The sequence below is a fragment of the Ruditapes philippinarum genome, unplaced genomic scaffold (genome assembly GCF_026571515.1).
Source record: "Ruditapes philippinarum isolate M1 unplaced genomic scaffold, ASM2657151v2 ctg1161_1_1_1_1, whole genome shotgun sequence".
Classification (NCBI taxonomy): Eukaryota; Metazoa; Mollusca; class Bivalvia; order Venerida; family Veneridae; genus Ruditapes; species Ruditapes philippinarum.
Window position 1 is genome coordinate 247,225 of NW_026860653.1, and position 14,631 is coordinate 261,855.

Genomic DNA, 14,631 nt, shown 5'->3' on the forward strand with positions numbered 1-14,631 from the left:
AAACTTACAGAATCTACAAAATGATATAACAGTCAGAGTAGTTTAGACGAAAATATTCATTCGTTTAAACGAAATCACAATATTAAAAATTTCTGAAAAACTAAAATAAATATGAAAAGTTTTGAAAAGGTTCACTGTAAATATGCTACATAATTTAGTTGAGTAGGTTGTAATAGTAATCAAGATGGTACTGTCGTTAACAAACTTTGGTATACTTGTGAGATAACCCTACATACATCTTTGATTGTTTCATAATCATCAAGATTAGTTGTGTTCATCGCGGACATTCGGAAAGTTTATTTCAGCATTTATGTTACCTTACTTCTTTAAAAGATTTTCTGCTCTTTGATTAATTAAAAGAAAATTGTATTTACTTATTCCATAAAGCAAATTTTGAGAGAAGCAATTATTGGAATTTGGTATATATTGAAATAATAGTAATATGAATTAGACTTGTTTTAAACATCATTTCTTTAATTACACATAAATTGACTAAGGAAAGATGAAGTTTGATGACGTTTTGGTCAAGATTGGCGAGTTTGGAACTTACCAGAAGCGAATTTACTTCCTATTGTGTTTGCCCGCAATTAATTCCGGGATTTTTATGGTCATCTCAGTTTTTATTCTTGGCGTTCCAAATCACAGGTACTTTACTCTTTACACTTTATATTTAAACCGCGTCATGACAAAACCAACATAATGCGTTTGCGACCAGCATGGATCCAGACCAGCCAGCGCATCCGCGCAGTCTGATCAAGATCCATGCTGTTCGCTTACATACCCTATAACAAGTAAGGAAACTGATAGCGAACAGCATGGATCCTGATCAGACTGCGCGGATGCGCAGGCAGGTCTGGATCCATGCTGGTCGCAAACCCATTACATTGGTTTTGTCGTGACGCGGCTCATTTGTTAATTCCCATATAGGTATAATCAAAGTTTGTGTTTTAGTTCGATTTGTCCACTTTGAAAGTTTTCTTTGATTTATGTATATTTTTTTCTTGTATTCAAATATAATTTTATGTTGTTCATGATAATTCATAAGTGGCTATTTTATTTTACAAATATTGATATGATACGTTTTATTATTAGGTACTTTGTTTAGTCTCACCTTTTTGCCATGAATATGACCCAAAACTTATGTAGAAGGAAGACGTCATGCCTTCTGTTTATACTAATTTATTTTAGGTCGATTGTGTTGGAAGTTATAAGCTGATTGAACCATTATCGGTCGGCAATTCTTAGATTACCAGTCCGACGCTTTAACGTTAACCACTCGGCTACGCCGCGACTCGTGCCTTTCAAGCTTGCTTAAATAATTATTGGACGGGTGAATTCTTTTTATTGCTATATTCGCCGAATATCCAGCGTACTTGATACACGCAGTTAAAATATTAGAACAAAAGTTAATATTTCATCACAGCTAATTATTTTAGAACAAAAACATATCGCGGTTTTGGCGATCAGACATATATCTATTATATTTAACTTACTACTGAACAACATAAACACAATATAGATTATGATCTGTGCTGAACGTTAGACATACTTGTTATACACGGTGAAATCATGACTTCAAAAATTATAAGTAATCGCGTTATGCAAATGATAAAAGCAATCAAGATGCAATTGGAAAATTGAAGTATATTTACATAACAATATAACCGGTTGTAATCCAGTTCACATTAAAGGAATTTGTTATCTTTAAAGATACATAAAGTCTCCCTTAACAGATTAGCGTTATTACATCAAGTAAAAAGTTTTCGTCATGACCATTGCGTTAATGTTTAATTACAATAATTTAAATCTAAAAAAGTAAAATAAGAAATAAAACAATAAAAGGATAAAAAAACCCGAAATTCCTCTTGTTATACCATGTTAATAATATTTACAATCGTTCTTTGTTGTTTTTTTAAAAACGAATATCCCTGTTACCATATTTATGCATATAAAGATGCTAGGAAAGCAGCCGTATAGAGTATAGTAAGACTATACGGCTTACCTGCCTTTATACTTGTTATACAGGACAGCGATTATTACAGATAATGCTCTAAGTGTTAAAATGCTATTGCATGTAATTAAGTAAAAGAAAAAAAAACAAACAAAAACAAAAAACAACAACAACAAAAACAAAAAAAACAACGCCAACTGTTCAAGCTTATTGATAAGATGAGCTTTCAAATGAAGTTGGGACATTTACTAGATTTTGTACATACATTATTCTACTTCAATATGGACGAGACTTAACTGCGGAGATGTATAAACATAAAATTACATGTAAAATGTTTCAATTTGTGTGTGCTTGCTCACCGCATGAACGCCATAGATTCCATAGGGTCGTGGTTCATACTTTAAAAACACACTAAAGACATCGTAATATCGCATAAAACGCTGACAGAACGCCAAAGGAACGCAATATGAACGTTGTCTAAACGCAATACAAACTCCATTAACACATTGGAAATACACTGGAAACGAAGGACGTCGATGTGACGGCTAGCTGAAATTGGAATAAAAAAATGTAAAAAGTACTGTCTTTATATGATAATTTGAAAGCTGAATTGCGCTTATCATTCTGTTAAATGAAATATACAAACTTTTTTATGGTCGCAGATGTGCTATACCAGGCTATGACAACGACACGTACGAGGTACAAAATCACTACCATCAGATGTTAATCAACAAAACTATACCACCCCCTACCGACGAAAAATTCTTGTATCACGAATGTCACCTCTATGTGAACAGATCTGGTTCATATGATACCAACAACAAACCAATAAATGCAACCGAAGAAACGTGTTCTAAATGGGTATACGATAAAACTGACTTTGAATCTACATTTACATCTGAGGTACTAAAATTTAACTACTAATATGTTTGACATTACACATAAGATATTCCAGGAACACGTATTCCTTCCAGTCCAATGATGTTTTAAAACGTTGATTGTTTGATAAAAAGTTAACAGCGCTACAAAACACTACGATGGTCTCACTATAAAATGCCGGAGGTACAAAAAGTAAACTTTTCAGGAGAAGGAAAAAAGTGTTTTTCATGATCAATCAGAAAAATACAAAAAATGTTTTGTTTTTTATTAACATCTAATATAGTAACTATTCAATGTATGATCTCAATGTAACGGTAATATCTCTTTCTTTTGGCAATAAAAGTAGTTTAGGTATTTTATAAAACGTAGGTGCAGCTTCGGCTTTATAAAATGCATTATAAATTTCCGAAAGTGCATTTTGCATCAGAGAAATGAAGCTCCGGGTTTTTACTTTATAACTGATGTAGTTTGGTAATCTGATTTTAACATACTTTTGCTGCTAAGAACTTGATATTAATTGTTATATTCTACAATTGAACTAAAAAAAATACATAAAGTCAGTAATTTATTATAGGATCATGTGAAATCTGTAATAAAACATTGTCAGGAATTGTAAACTATAGATATAATGATAAAGTCATATTTTCTTATTCATTCCTTTTTTTGCACCGTGGCATATTATAGTAATTTAACCGAACGTCTGTCTGTCCGTCCGCCTGTACCTAAAACGGCAATTTGATTATTTTTATTCAGTTCTACCTGTAACCAAAGGTTTTCATAATTTACACACTTACTATTCAATATAAAGTACATGATCGGCAAGTTACATAACTATGGCTTTCATTTTTACTAAGTTATTGTCCTTTTCAGCACTCTGAAAAATGGATATAGTTAACCTAAAACGGCAAGTTGGATATATCTCTGAAGTTCTATCAATTTAGTTCTTCACATTTTCCACAACAGTTACTATCTGTACAAAGTTCATGATGATATTGTCAGGTTATATAAATGTAGCGCATTCATTTTTCCAAAGTTATTTCCCTTCTTACCACTTTGAAAATAGGGCGTTGTATGGTCGGCCTATTCCAGCAAGTTGGATTTATCTTAATTTTCTTCTTATTACTTCATTTGATAAATAATAGCTTTCATATTGGAAAGGTGAATGTATTCAATGGTTCTCTGACATTTGTCTTGAGTAAGCGATTACTAGGATCAAAGTCAAGGTTACTGGTGTAAATAATCCAAGTTTAATTTGGACACGCCTAAGGAAGTCCTCATCCTTCGTGTTAAGTTAGGGGTCATTTTAGTCAAGGTAACCAATGCAAAAATATATTTTAACACTTTAAAATATGTAATCTTTTTCTATTGGCAGGTGCCATTTATATTTGCTAAACATAAATTGAGAAGTCTTCTTCTTTTGGATTGAGTTAGGGGTCATTGGGTCAAGATCAACAGTGATAATTACAGATTTACACGAACTTGCTGATACAGCCTTTATTCAATTACTGGTGTTTTAAATATATGATAGGATGATGACTTGCGTGGTTTTCTTTCTTTGCTTTGAGTAAGGGGTTAGTTGGGTCAAGGTCAACAGTGCTAAAAATTGATATATACACCTTTGCCCATACAGTCAATATTTTCTAATATGAGTTTTTCATATTTGGTAGGAAGATAATTTTCATTGTTCTTCCTTTGGATTGAGCAAAAAAGGGTCAGTTGGGTCAATGTCAGCACTCCTTAAAAACGATTTTTACGCTTTTGTCCATACAGTTTTTATTCATTGATAGATGTCTTTTATAATTGGTAGGAAGTTACGTGCTCGGTCTTCTTTTTTTGGATTAGTTAAAGTTCAGGGGTGCCAAAAATAGATTTCAAGCATTTGTGTATGCAACATTTATTTATTGGTGATATTTTTCATAGTCTGAACGTCCATACCTTGATATGAGTCACAATGTCAAGGTCATCTGTGCTAGTGATAGATTTATCTTTTTACAGCATTTTTATATAGCCTTTGTTCTTTTTACCTATGTCTCATATCTATATTGAACACATCTCAGTTGGTCTCTTAAGTTAGGGTCACTTTGTTCAAGGTCATGGTCTTACATTTGTGTATATTTAATAATTTTTTATTCATCAAATAGCAATGACATGCCAACCTATATTTTTCACTATAACAAAACGTCATGACAAAGTCAGGTTATATAACTGTTTACACTTTTTGGGGCAATATTTCTGTCCACAACTGAGTGATTTGTTAAGCATTTTTTTTTAATTTGTAAGTGACAAGAATTATGGCTGAGGACATTTGTGTTTCCAAACATGTTATTGTGTTTAATTTTCCGGCTCACTTGCTTGAACTCTACACGAATAATCATACTTATGTATAATTTTCATTTCAACATTTTGCTATTTGATGTTGAACATCAGTATCTATTTGTTTGGGTCGTGAGATCAAACAAAAAAATGGTAGCGAAATTTCAGACCCTGATATTCTTATTTGCGAAATCTGACAGGAGTCCGAATTCCTCGAAGCGGTTACTTCCCTTTATAAGTATAAATTTTCAAGCCTTCTCGGGGAAAAAATTATTTCCCGATTGGTCGAAGATTTGTAATATTGTGTAATTCTTTACATATATGCATGCTTATATTAAGCTCAATGATAAATGTTGAACATCAGGTTTACCGTTAAAAAATATTTCGAAATTAATAAGGATTACAAACCCTAATTTAGAATAATTTGGTTTTCTTCAGGCACTAATCTTATATCTTCTGTGGTCGAGGGGTTACACGCTACTTTAGTAAGCTAGAGGTCTGAAGTTCGAATCACAGTTAAGGCAACTCATGTTGTTGTTATTTTTTTTTAAATTGTTTGAGCCAAATAAACATTAAATTGAATATCAGTGTTGCAATTATCCTAATAGCCAATTTACCACAGTAATAACACTGGTGGCACTATACAGAAACAAATTGCCCTCACCTTTCTGACATTCTGAGACAAAAACAAATTCAGCGCCTTCTGTGCTTTGATTATCAATGTATTTTTCTTCAGACAAAGCTGCATTTATCACATACCCGTGCCGTTTTTGCGACTCCGTAAAAATAGTATTAGAAGGTCGTAGATACATTTTGATGTGACTATAGGCGCATCAATGAAAAATGGTTCTTTTTCACTTTTAATGGTCTGAATAGTAGAGACATATTTAATAGCCATAATGAGGGCCAATCCGCCATTCAAGTACAAAAAAAATATTTTGCCATCAAATACGGACAAGTGACAGGGGTGAAGGATTATTCTTAAAAATGTTGTTATGCCAGCACAATCGGAACGTCCTCGGCCATTTTTCGTAATAACCTCGGAGTTAATAAGGATTGGAAATAGTTCTACAACGTGGTTTCAGATGTAAACTTAATTATAATGGAGAGTTGCAGACATAATGCCCAGACCCGATTTTTCAAATGTCACGGAGTTCTTGTGATAACTCAAAATATGTCAGTGTGTTAGTTGTAGTTAATTACGACACGTTTAAGCGTGTTTTATTATTTGCTAAGTGTATAAATCGTCATGATTTATGTGGACTTGATATATTGAAAAAAGCCAACAACTTTAGTCATTAATTAACTATTTGTTTTAATGTTTAGTTTCTTAGCGTAGGTTAGTCCGAAATACTGTATCTGTGAATTCTTATTATTGTGTTTAGGGTCCTTATCTGAAGACTGACGGAAAGGGCCGTGTGATAAAAGGGCGTGTGATGTCAGCAATGATATTGAAAAGCTTAATTTTTAACAACTTCCACTTTTGTTCTTTTGCCGTATATTAATTGGGGGTTAGTTTATTTGTTCCAATGCAATATAGATCTCCTGAGTATCTCAATGTTAAATAGTCAAAACCGTTTATATGATCCTGCGACATGTTTTTATTATTTAATTAATATTCAACTAATGTATTTGAAGTTTTTATGCCAATTCGCAATTAATACAATGGGTTGTGATGTTTAAATGCCATGGGAAAGCGAATGTAAGACGAGTATCAAATGAATATAAAATGCCGAAGTTGCTATTTTCTCTCGTATTCTTGTTAGATAATCAGTAGTTTAACACCGGAGCTACATTATGTGTAGCTACGGCATTTTCTAATTCAAAAGAATTGGCCAATGAAAGTACGGCTTTTCTACATGTGATGAATTTTGAAGGTTATGATTGGCTGACTTCAATATGAGTCAGGCAAAAGAAGCGGGAGCACTTGAAGCTTCGGAAATTTCCAAAAACGCAAAATCGAAAAAAATGTAGGTCCGGCATTTTATAGTGAGACCATCGACTAGTTTTTATTTGTTTGTCACAGAAAGACCTGGTATGTGGTGATGATAACCTACCTTCTGTTGCTAAGATGTTGTTTTTCGGAGGTGTTTTGGTTGGCGCATTTGTGTTTGGTGTCATATCAGATGTGTATGTATTTTATTCATTTTATAAACCTTATGTAAATTTATTTTTTATATTACTTCAAAATCTATTCATATCACGGTGCAAGTGATTACCATGTCAAATTTCAAATTGTCGTGTCATGAGCAGAACAATTAAAATGGACTTTCACTCATCTCTGAGTGAATTTCATGCCGCACGTTTCGTAATTGAGATTCATTATCGTCTGATGATTCTTTCTACACGAACAAGATCATACATTTACTATATTTATCATATTTGTAAGTGAAAATTAGAAATTGTGTGTATGCATTAGGGCCGTATATAAACATCGTTCTTTATATTGTTTAGAACTCTTTAGATGTTATGTTTTATTATTTCCAGAATTGGCCGAAAGAAAACTTTGTTAATCTCATTTGTCATAAACATCGGAACAAGTATTGGTCTAGCATGGGCAGATTCTTACATCGTGTTTGTTGTATTACGATTTTTGATTGGCGCAGCGAATGCCGGGATTTTTTTGACAGGATTTGTCATTGGTAGATATAAATAGAATGTATATTTACCAACTTACAAGGCGGGAATTAGTTGAAAATGCTTTCGTTCTTACTGTGAACTTTGCTATAGCCTTATCATAATTTACTACATCGATTTGGCAGATGAAAGCATTTCATTGTAATTTGACTGTTGTTAACACTTAACTGATTTTTTTTCCATGCATCTAACAATACGTGTTAATTCATTGAATTTTGTTCAATATTTGCTATCAAATACTTCAAACAAATTGACTGTTTTCATCCATTAAACAATTTTATATCAATAATTAATCATTACGATGTTGATATCAATTGTATGCTTGTATCTATTTTATATTATAAATAATAATTTACAGTTGTATATATCTTATTGGCAATGAATCTTTATGTTCAAGGTATATGTTTTAACTTTAAATTTTCTAAAAGTCCGTTCTGATACTCTCCAGTGTTAACTGACTCTTCAATGTTTACAGTTTGCATACATTTCAAAAGAAATTAATAAATGCAGGTATGGAACTTGTTGGTCCTTCTAAAAGAATGTGGGCTGGTGTGGTAGTCGAATACTTCTTCGCGATTGGTTTATTGATATTAGCGGGCGTGGCATACCTATTACGTGACTGGAAATACATAGAGATGGCGGTGGCTTTCCCAAATATACTCTACCTGTCCTATTATTGGTATGATCTACTTTTTTAAGTATTGATATTTTAAATTTTAATATATAAAATCAAACGATATAAACTGTTTCAATTTAGTAAACCCGTGGCAGTTACTGCTGCTTCACTTTTACACGCTCAGTTTTGCGACATGAGTTCCATTCTTTGAAGTAGATTCACTATGTACTATAGTTTACTTCGTATTGATAAGCCTTTGTTTGTATTATGCCTCAGTGCTTATCAGTCTAACAAAATCAAGGATGTCGCTAGCATACTAACCATTTCTTTTTGCCACTGTCGAGGTATTTTCTTACCTTACTGGCTTACTTATTCAAATTGGTACAAGAGTCAACAGGTATAAGGTTGACATAAAGAATACTTAATCTTTGAACGAAGTCTTAAATATACAGTGACAAAATAAACATTACAATGTGTCAAAATCAAACATTCTTTTCAATTAAAGGATCGTACCTGAGTCTCCCAGGTGGCTATTGTCACAAGGAAGATTTGTAGAGGCCGAGGAAATCATGCGGAAAGCAGCAGAAGTCAACAAGGCTTCTCTACCAGACAAAATATTTGACAAGGACTCAATAGATCTGACTGCCCCTAAAGGAAAATTATGGCATTTATTCAGTACCAGAGTGATGTTTATAAGGACACTTGTTATCTTCTTCAACTGGTAAGTTATAATTGTAAGGGAAATCATATAAAATCTTATAAAAGGTTTCTAGAAACATGTGGCATCTGTAAAGATACTGATTCACTGGTGGTTTAACAATATATCTTTTAATTGCCATTTACGCTATTGTTTCCATCATTAATCTCTGTTGTGCTTGTGCTACAAATACTGAAAGAATTTTTTAGAAAATATTTGTATTACTGATTAAGTGGCGTAGCTTCCTAGAAATATGATATGTACAGTAATCTGCAGTCTACAAATTTTTTCAAGAAAGTGAAAAAAAAAAATCATTTCATACTTGCAATTTTTAACATTTTAACATGTTTAATTGAACTAAATTTGCGCCAAAATGCACCTTTGACAATCTGGAGCAAAGAAACATTTCTTGAAGGCGTATGCATCCGAAACCCTACTAGAAGTCTTACTTCCAAAGCTACGCCTATAAGTGTTTTATAGTAAAATATATGCGGACGTGTTTTTCTGGTTTGTAAATATTTTTGTTCTATTAGTTGGTCTTGTAGAAGATAAGGTAAATATATATCTAACTGACATTATATTTGGTTTCCGTTTTTAGCGCTTAGTAAGTTTCTAACGCTTATGTATCACTTTCTTTCCATTTCTCTGTTTGTTTTATTTTATATAATTTCAATCAAAATCAAAATTCGACTGTTGGACAGTTGATTCTGTGAAAAGTGTAAAGTATTTTAATTATTACTTTGTCTATATACATGTACTATGAAAAATGATTTATGAATCCGTCGTAGGACAAAGAATAGTGTTTTCAAGAGAAGTCAACAAGTGTTTTCACTTTTAATTTCTTTTTGTGATGCACTGCTTACTACAGTCTATAACATTAAATTTACCATTATCAAGGTTCTCATTCTTATTTAAATTACAGGATGGTTGTCAGTATGGTGTACTATGGGCTGTCACTGAATACCGGCAACTTAGGAGGCAATTTTTATTTGAATTTTACCATTTCCGGACTCGTCGAATTCCCCGCGTACACTCTTTGCATATTACTTTTGGACAGAATCGGAAGGAAATGGCTTCACTTTATTGCTATGGTAGCAGGGGGCGTAGCTTGTGTTAGTACAGTGTTCACAACAATATATGGCGGTGAAAGTGAGTAAGCTCAGATTAGTGAATATTGTTAACGCTTCTTGTAACACTAACTGTGGTTCGAGCCCATCTCTATAAGTAAACTAGAATATGATGATGTAAGTAGTTACTCATGTAAGATTTATTATGGCAAGCTCCTGTATATAGAAGTGTTACTTTATGTCAAACTTAGGTAAGATATTTATTTTATTTCGAGTTTTATCAATCTTTTATTAATCAAACTTTCATTAATCTTGACCGGCTATCCAGTCAATTCGCTGGGTGGGACTAACCTGTACCGGGCTATGTATGGAGGCATAGTCGTGACTGAGTTGTGCTCGAACCGATGATCCCTGATTTGATAGTCTAACATTGTAACAACTTGACCATTGGTCCTTAGTCTTAATTCCAGTATTCAATCGTGATATACACGTATTCCACAGTATTTGTGTATATAAAAGTTCTAACGTTTTGTCGTAAAATTATATTAAATAGTGAGATAAAGAGAGCACTGAAGTTAATTGTCAAGAGGTATAAAATGATTCATTGAAAACATTAAAAAAACATAAAATGAAATTTTGAATTTAAATGATTTTAAATTATTCAATTTGGTTTTATTAATCCAATATACATGTGACAGCAGGAATATATGGTCATATTATTCACCACATATTGATATCCCCTTCATTCTTCGGTATAGATCAGGGGAAGTAACCGCTGTAAGCACTTGGCATACTAAAATGTTCCTGGTAAGAGTAATGATTTGGTATTTCTAATAGGTTTACATGCTGTCACCGTGACTCTAGCTATGATTGGGAAGCTTGGTGCTGCAGCAGCGTTTGCAGTTATTTACATATTTTCTGCTGAACTGTATCCTACAGTGGTAAGGAACGCTGGCATGGGAGCGAGCTCGTGCTGTGCACGTGTTGGGGGTATCCTCGCACCGTATGTAGCTGATATGGTATGGCAAAACACAAAGACTATTTTTTATTTTTAAAGATCAATTATCACTGATTAATGTTGTGTTTCTTTAAATACCATAGTAGTTTCCATGTTTGAACAGCACATATTGTAAACTATTTCCACGTGGAAGATACCATAAATCAAAGTTTTTATTCAAATACAACCATATAGCATGTTTCGTCTTTGTATTCGGTATTTTTTAAAACAATAATTTGATCTTTCTTGATATATTGCATGAAATCGGCTTGTCAAAACAAAATCTAATGTAATTTTATAACTACAAACAATTTACATATGTAGACATTTTTATACATAGAATTTAACTAAATGTTTATAAATATATCTCATTTATTTTACCATTATAGAATAAAGTAGTATCCGGTGATTTTGGACGTGCGTTACCGTTGGTGATATTTGGTGCAGCAAGTATAGCGGCAGGTGTTCTGGCGTTAGCACTTCCGGAAACTCTTCATAAAGAACTTCCGGAATCGATTGTAGACGCTGAACACTTCGGAAAGTAAGATGTTTCTTTTTTGTGTTTAAACTTATGTTACCATTAAAATAATATTCATATCCCCTTTTCATTATTTCAATCTTTTTAAAACAAAAGATTTATTTCTGCTCATTTTAAGTGTTTTTCCTTAATAAAGATGTGGGAACGGAAAATCTCTTGTAATAGTCTCGTCTCACATGGTATTCTCAAAGCTGTAAACGGGCTTTATTAGTTTTGTTTCAAATCTAGTGCTCGCTCGGACGTACATGAGAATTTGTTTGAATGTAATTCATTTTGCGATTTTATTTAAACAAAAGAAATTAATGATTAGTTTTATCGTGTTCGTTGATATGAGACTATTTAATATATGTGTAAGTCTACATCAACCAATACATATTATATATTGTTCTGTTTTTAATGCTATCTGTAAATCATTTTCATTTGTAGGAAAGCTATAAAGGAAAAAGAAAAGGAAGTTTATGTTAATGAAGCATACGATCAAGATATTAATTTAAGTGATGAGACAAAATCCTCTATAAAATCAAATGGACATGAGAATACGGTGACCGAAACTTCAGCACAGAACGGATATGGGGATACCAAAATGTAATCCATAAAACTGCAGTATTGCTGTGTTTTAAATTTGTAATCAGATTGTAGCGACGTGCATACGAAATACTTTTAAAGTATAGGTACAGAAGAATATCATTGTATATGTAGTATATTATTTAGATGTTCCTTTAATAATGCATGCATGTATACTTTTGTGACGGTAATATCCGAGTATACTCGTCGTTTATAACTTTATACCACTATATATAATCTATATGTCTCAAAGAATTATTTCATCTTTTTTCATTTTTTGATATTTGTCAACAATTGTATGACATTTATTTTCCTGGTTGTCACTTCGCATGGACAGTAAAAATGCATAAAATACTGCTGCATTCTCCGTGGATATTTTGTTTTGCACTTTAACCATAAATTTATAGCTAATGTACATCGCGTTGAACAATACACATAAATATGATCTCAGAAAAACTGACACGTCTTGAATACCTCATTATATATAGAATGGTTAAAATTGTTCATCTGCTTTGGTGAATTATACCAACATTTGTACATTCTAATACATATGTAAATCTGATTACATAGTAAAGGTGGACTTCCTATCATCGATCCATTTAAAATGTGACCAATACATTAACCCACATTAAGCTTTGACATTTAATGGTTCATGTAAGCAATCGCATTATACATAAATACATAAATTCTCTGTTCCAGATATTGAACCATTGAACCTCTGTTTACATGTAACATAGTTAAGGCTTTCTTATTACATATTATTTACCAAAACATTCGAGTCTGATCAACCAGACGTCGTCAAACAATATTCAAACATTTAGTGGTAAAAATCTGAACACATTTAAGTTTTGATAATTTTATTTTATTATTTTCTCATTTTTTTATGTTTTAACAAATAAAGCAGTCCTAAATTCCATACACTATATGTAACTGTGACATGACATCAGTCAAACCTGGGCATGAAACCCATGAGATCATCACTTTATCATAATTGAGCCGCGTCATGACAAAACCAACATAATGGGTTTGCGACCAGCATGGATCCAGACCAGCCTGCGCATCCGCGCAGTCTGATCAGGATCCATGCTGTTCGCTTACAGACCCTATAACAAGTAAAGAAACTGATAGCGAACAGCATGGATCCTGATCAGACTGCGCGGAGGCGCAGGCTGGTCTGGATCCAAGCTGGTCGCTAACACATTACGTTGGTTTTGTCATGACGCGGCTCAATTATTGTTGTTATTCTTGATTATATTAAATTAAATCTGTCAAAATGTTGTAATAACCATAAAAATGCGAATTGGTTGGCGTATGGCTATGAACTTTTGGTGCTAGTTTAAAATGTATAACTTGTATAACAAAGTTGTAATATATAGTTAAAAAAATTAGAAGATAATTTTAAATTCAAAGCTTGGTAAATCTACTTTTTGTAAACAAAAAATTAAAAGACAAAAACCAAACGTATCTACGTTAGAGGAAATAAATCTAGCTATGAAACAATTTTAGCACTTCAAAATGTATTTAAATGAAAAATTTAACACTCGAATATGAATTGTGACACCAAACGATAACAAGTAATTCAATAACAATTAAATTCAACACATCTACATTTATATTCAACTTTTCTCTTTTAAACAATTTCCATTTAAATACGTTAATATCATATTTGCGTACATATGAGACGTATTAAAAATTTTCTCAGTGATATCAACTACTAAAACCCTACCAAACTTCCTCACACATATTCAGCTTTTACATTCAACTTTTCAGCCATAATTATAAGAAACTACATTGCCGCCTTTAGTTTCGGGTATCAATACTTGCTCATAGATTTCATATCTATATTTAACTTGTTGAATGATGTAGTATATTTCCATTTTTAATTTACAAGTTCCAAACTTGCTAATAAAGTACCACATCGCATTCAATCTATACTTTCTAAGTTTCTCCCTTGCTCATATAATACCACATTTACCACATTGTATTCCATTAATACTTTTATAGTCCCACACTTGCGCACATATTACCACATTGTTTTCTTTCCATTATTCCAACTTTGCGTGATCCACAATGTAATGCCACATTGTATTCCATTTATACTTTCTTAATTCAACATTTATTCATGTCATACCACATTGAATTCTTTCTGAATGGACCGGTCGATTTCTTCATACGTTCCTTATTTTTCACGATTTACGCTTTTCTTCAATACTACACTCGAACACTCGAACCCATATATGCACGTTAAAGTCCACACTTATAAAAAAAAGTTAATATTTAACTGTTCAATTATACAACATTGCCCGATATGCTTAATCAGTATGTATCCTTGACAATTCATGGTCATAGGAACGATTTGTAAATGTTTCTAA

The 14,631-nt window shown here is 32.5% G+C and overlaps 1 protein-coding gene across 1 annotated transcript; it reads left to right on the plus strand.

Annotated features, from left to right (window-relative positions):
• Positions 1-284: 284 nt before the first annotated feature.
• On the plus strand, positions 285-14,516 carry LOC132712906 (organic cation transporter protein-like). The gene is made up of 10 exons (XM_060695342.1): positions 285-645; positions 2,614-2,854; positions 7,170-7,273; positions 7,631-7,785; positions 8,291-8,459; positions 8,902-9,117; positions 10,016-10,242; positions 10,998-11,179; positions 11,547-11,698; positions 12,122-14,516. Exons 1-10 carry the CDS (start codon positions 503-505, stop codon positions 12,282-12,284), a joined length of 1,752 nt encoding a protein of 583 aa, XP_060551325.1. The 5' UTR covers positions 285-502; the 3' UTR covers positions 12,285-14,516.
• Positions 14,517-14,631: the final 115 nt, after the last annotated feature.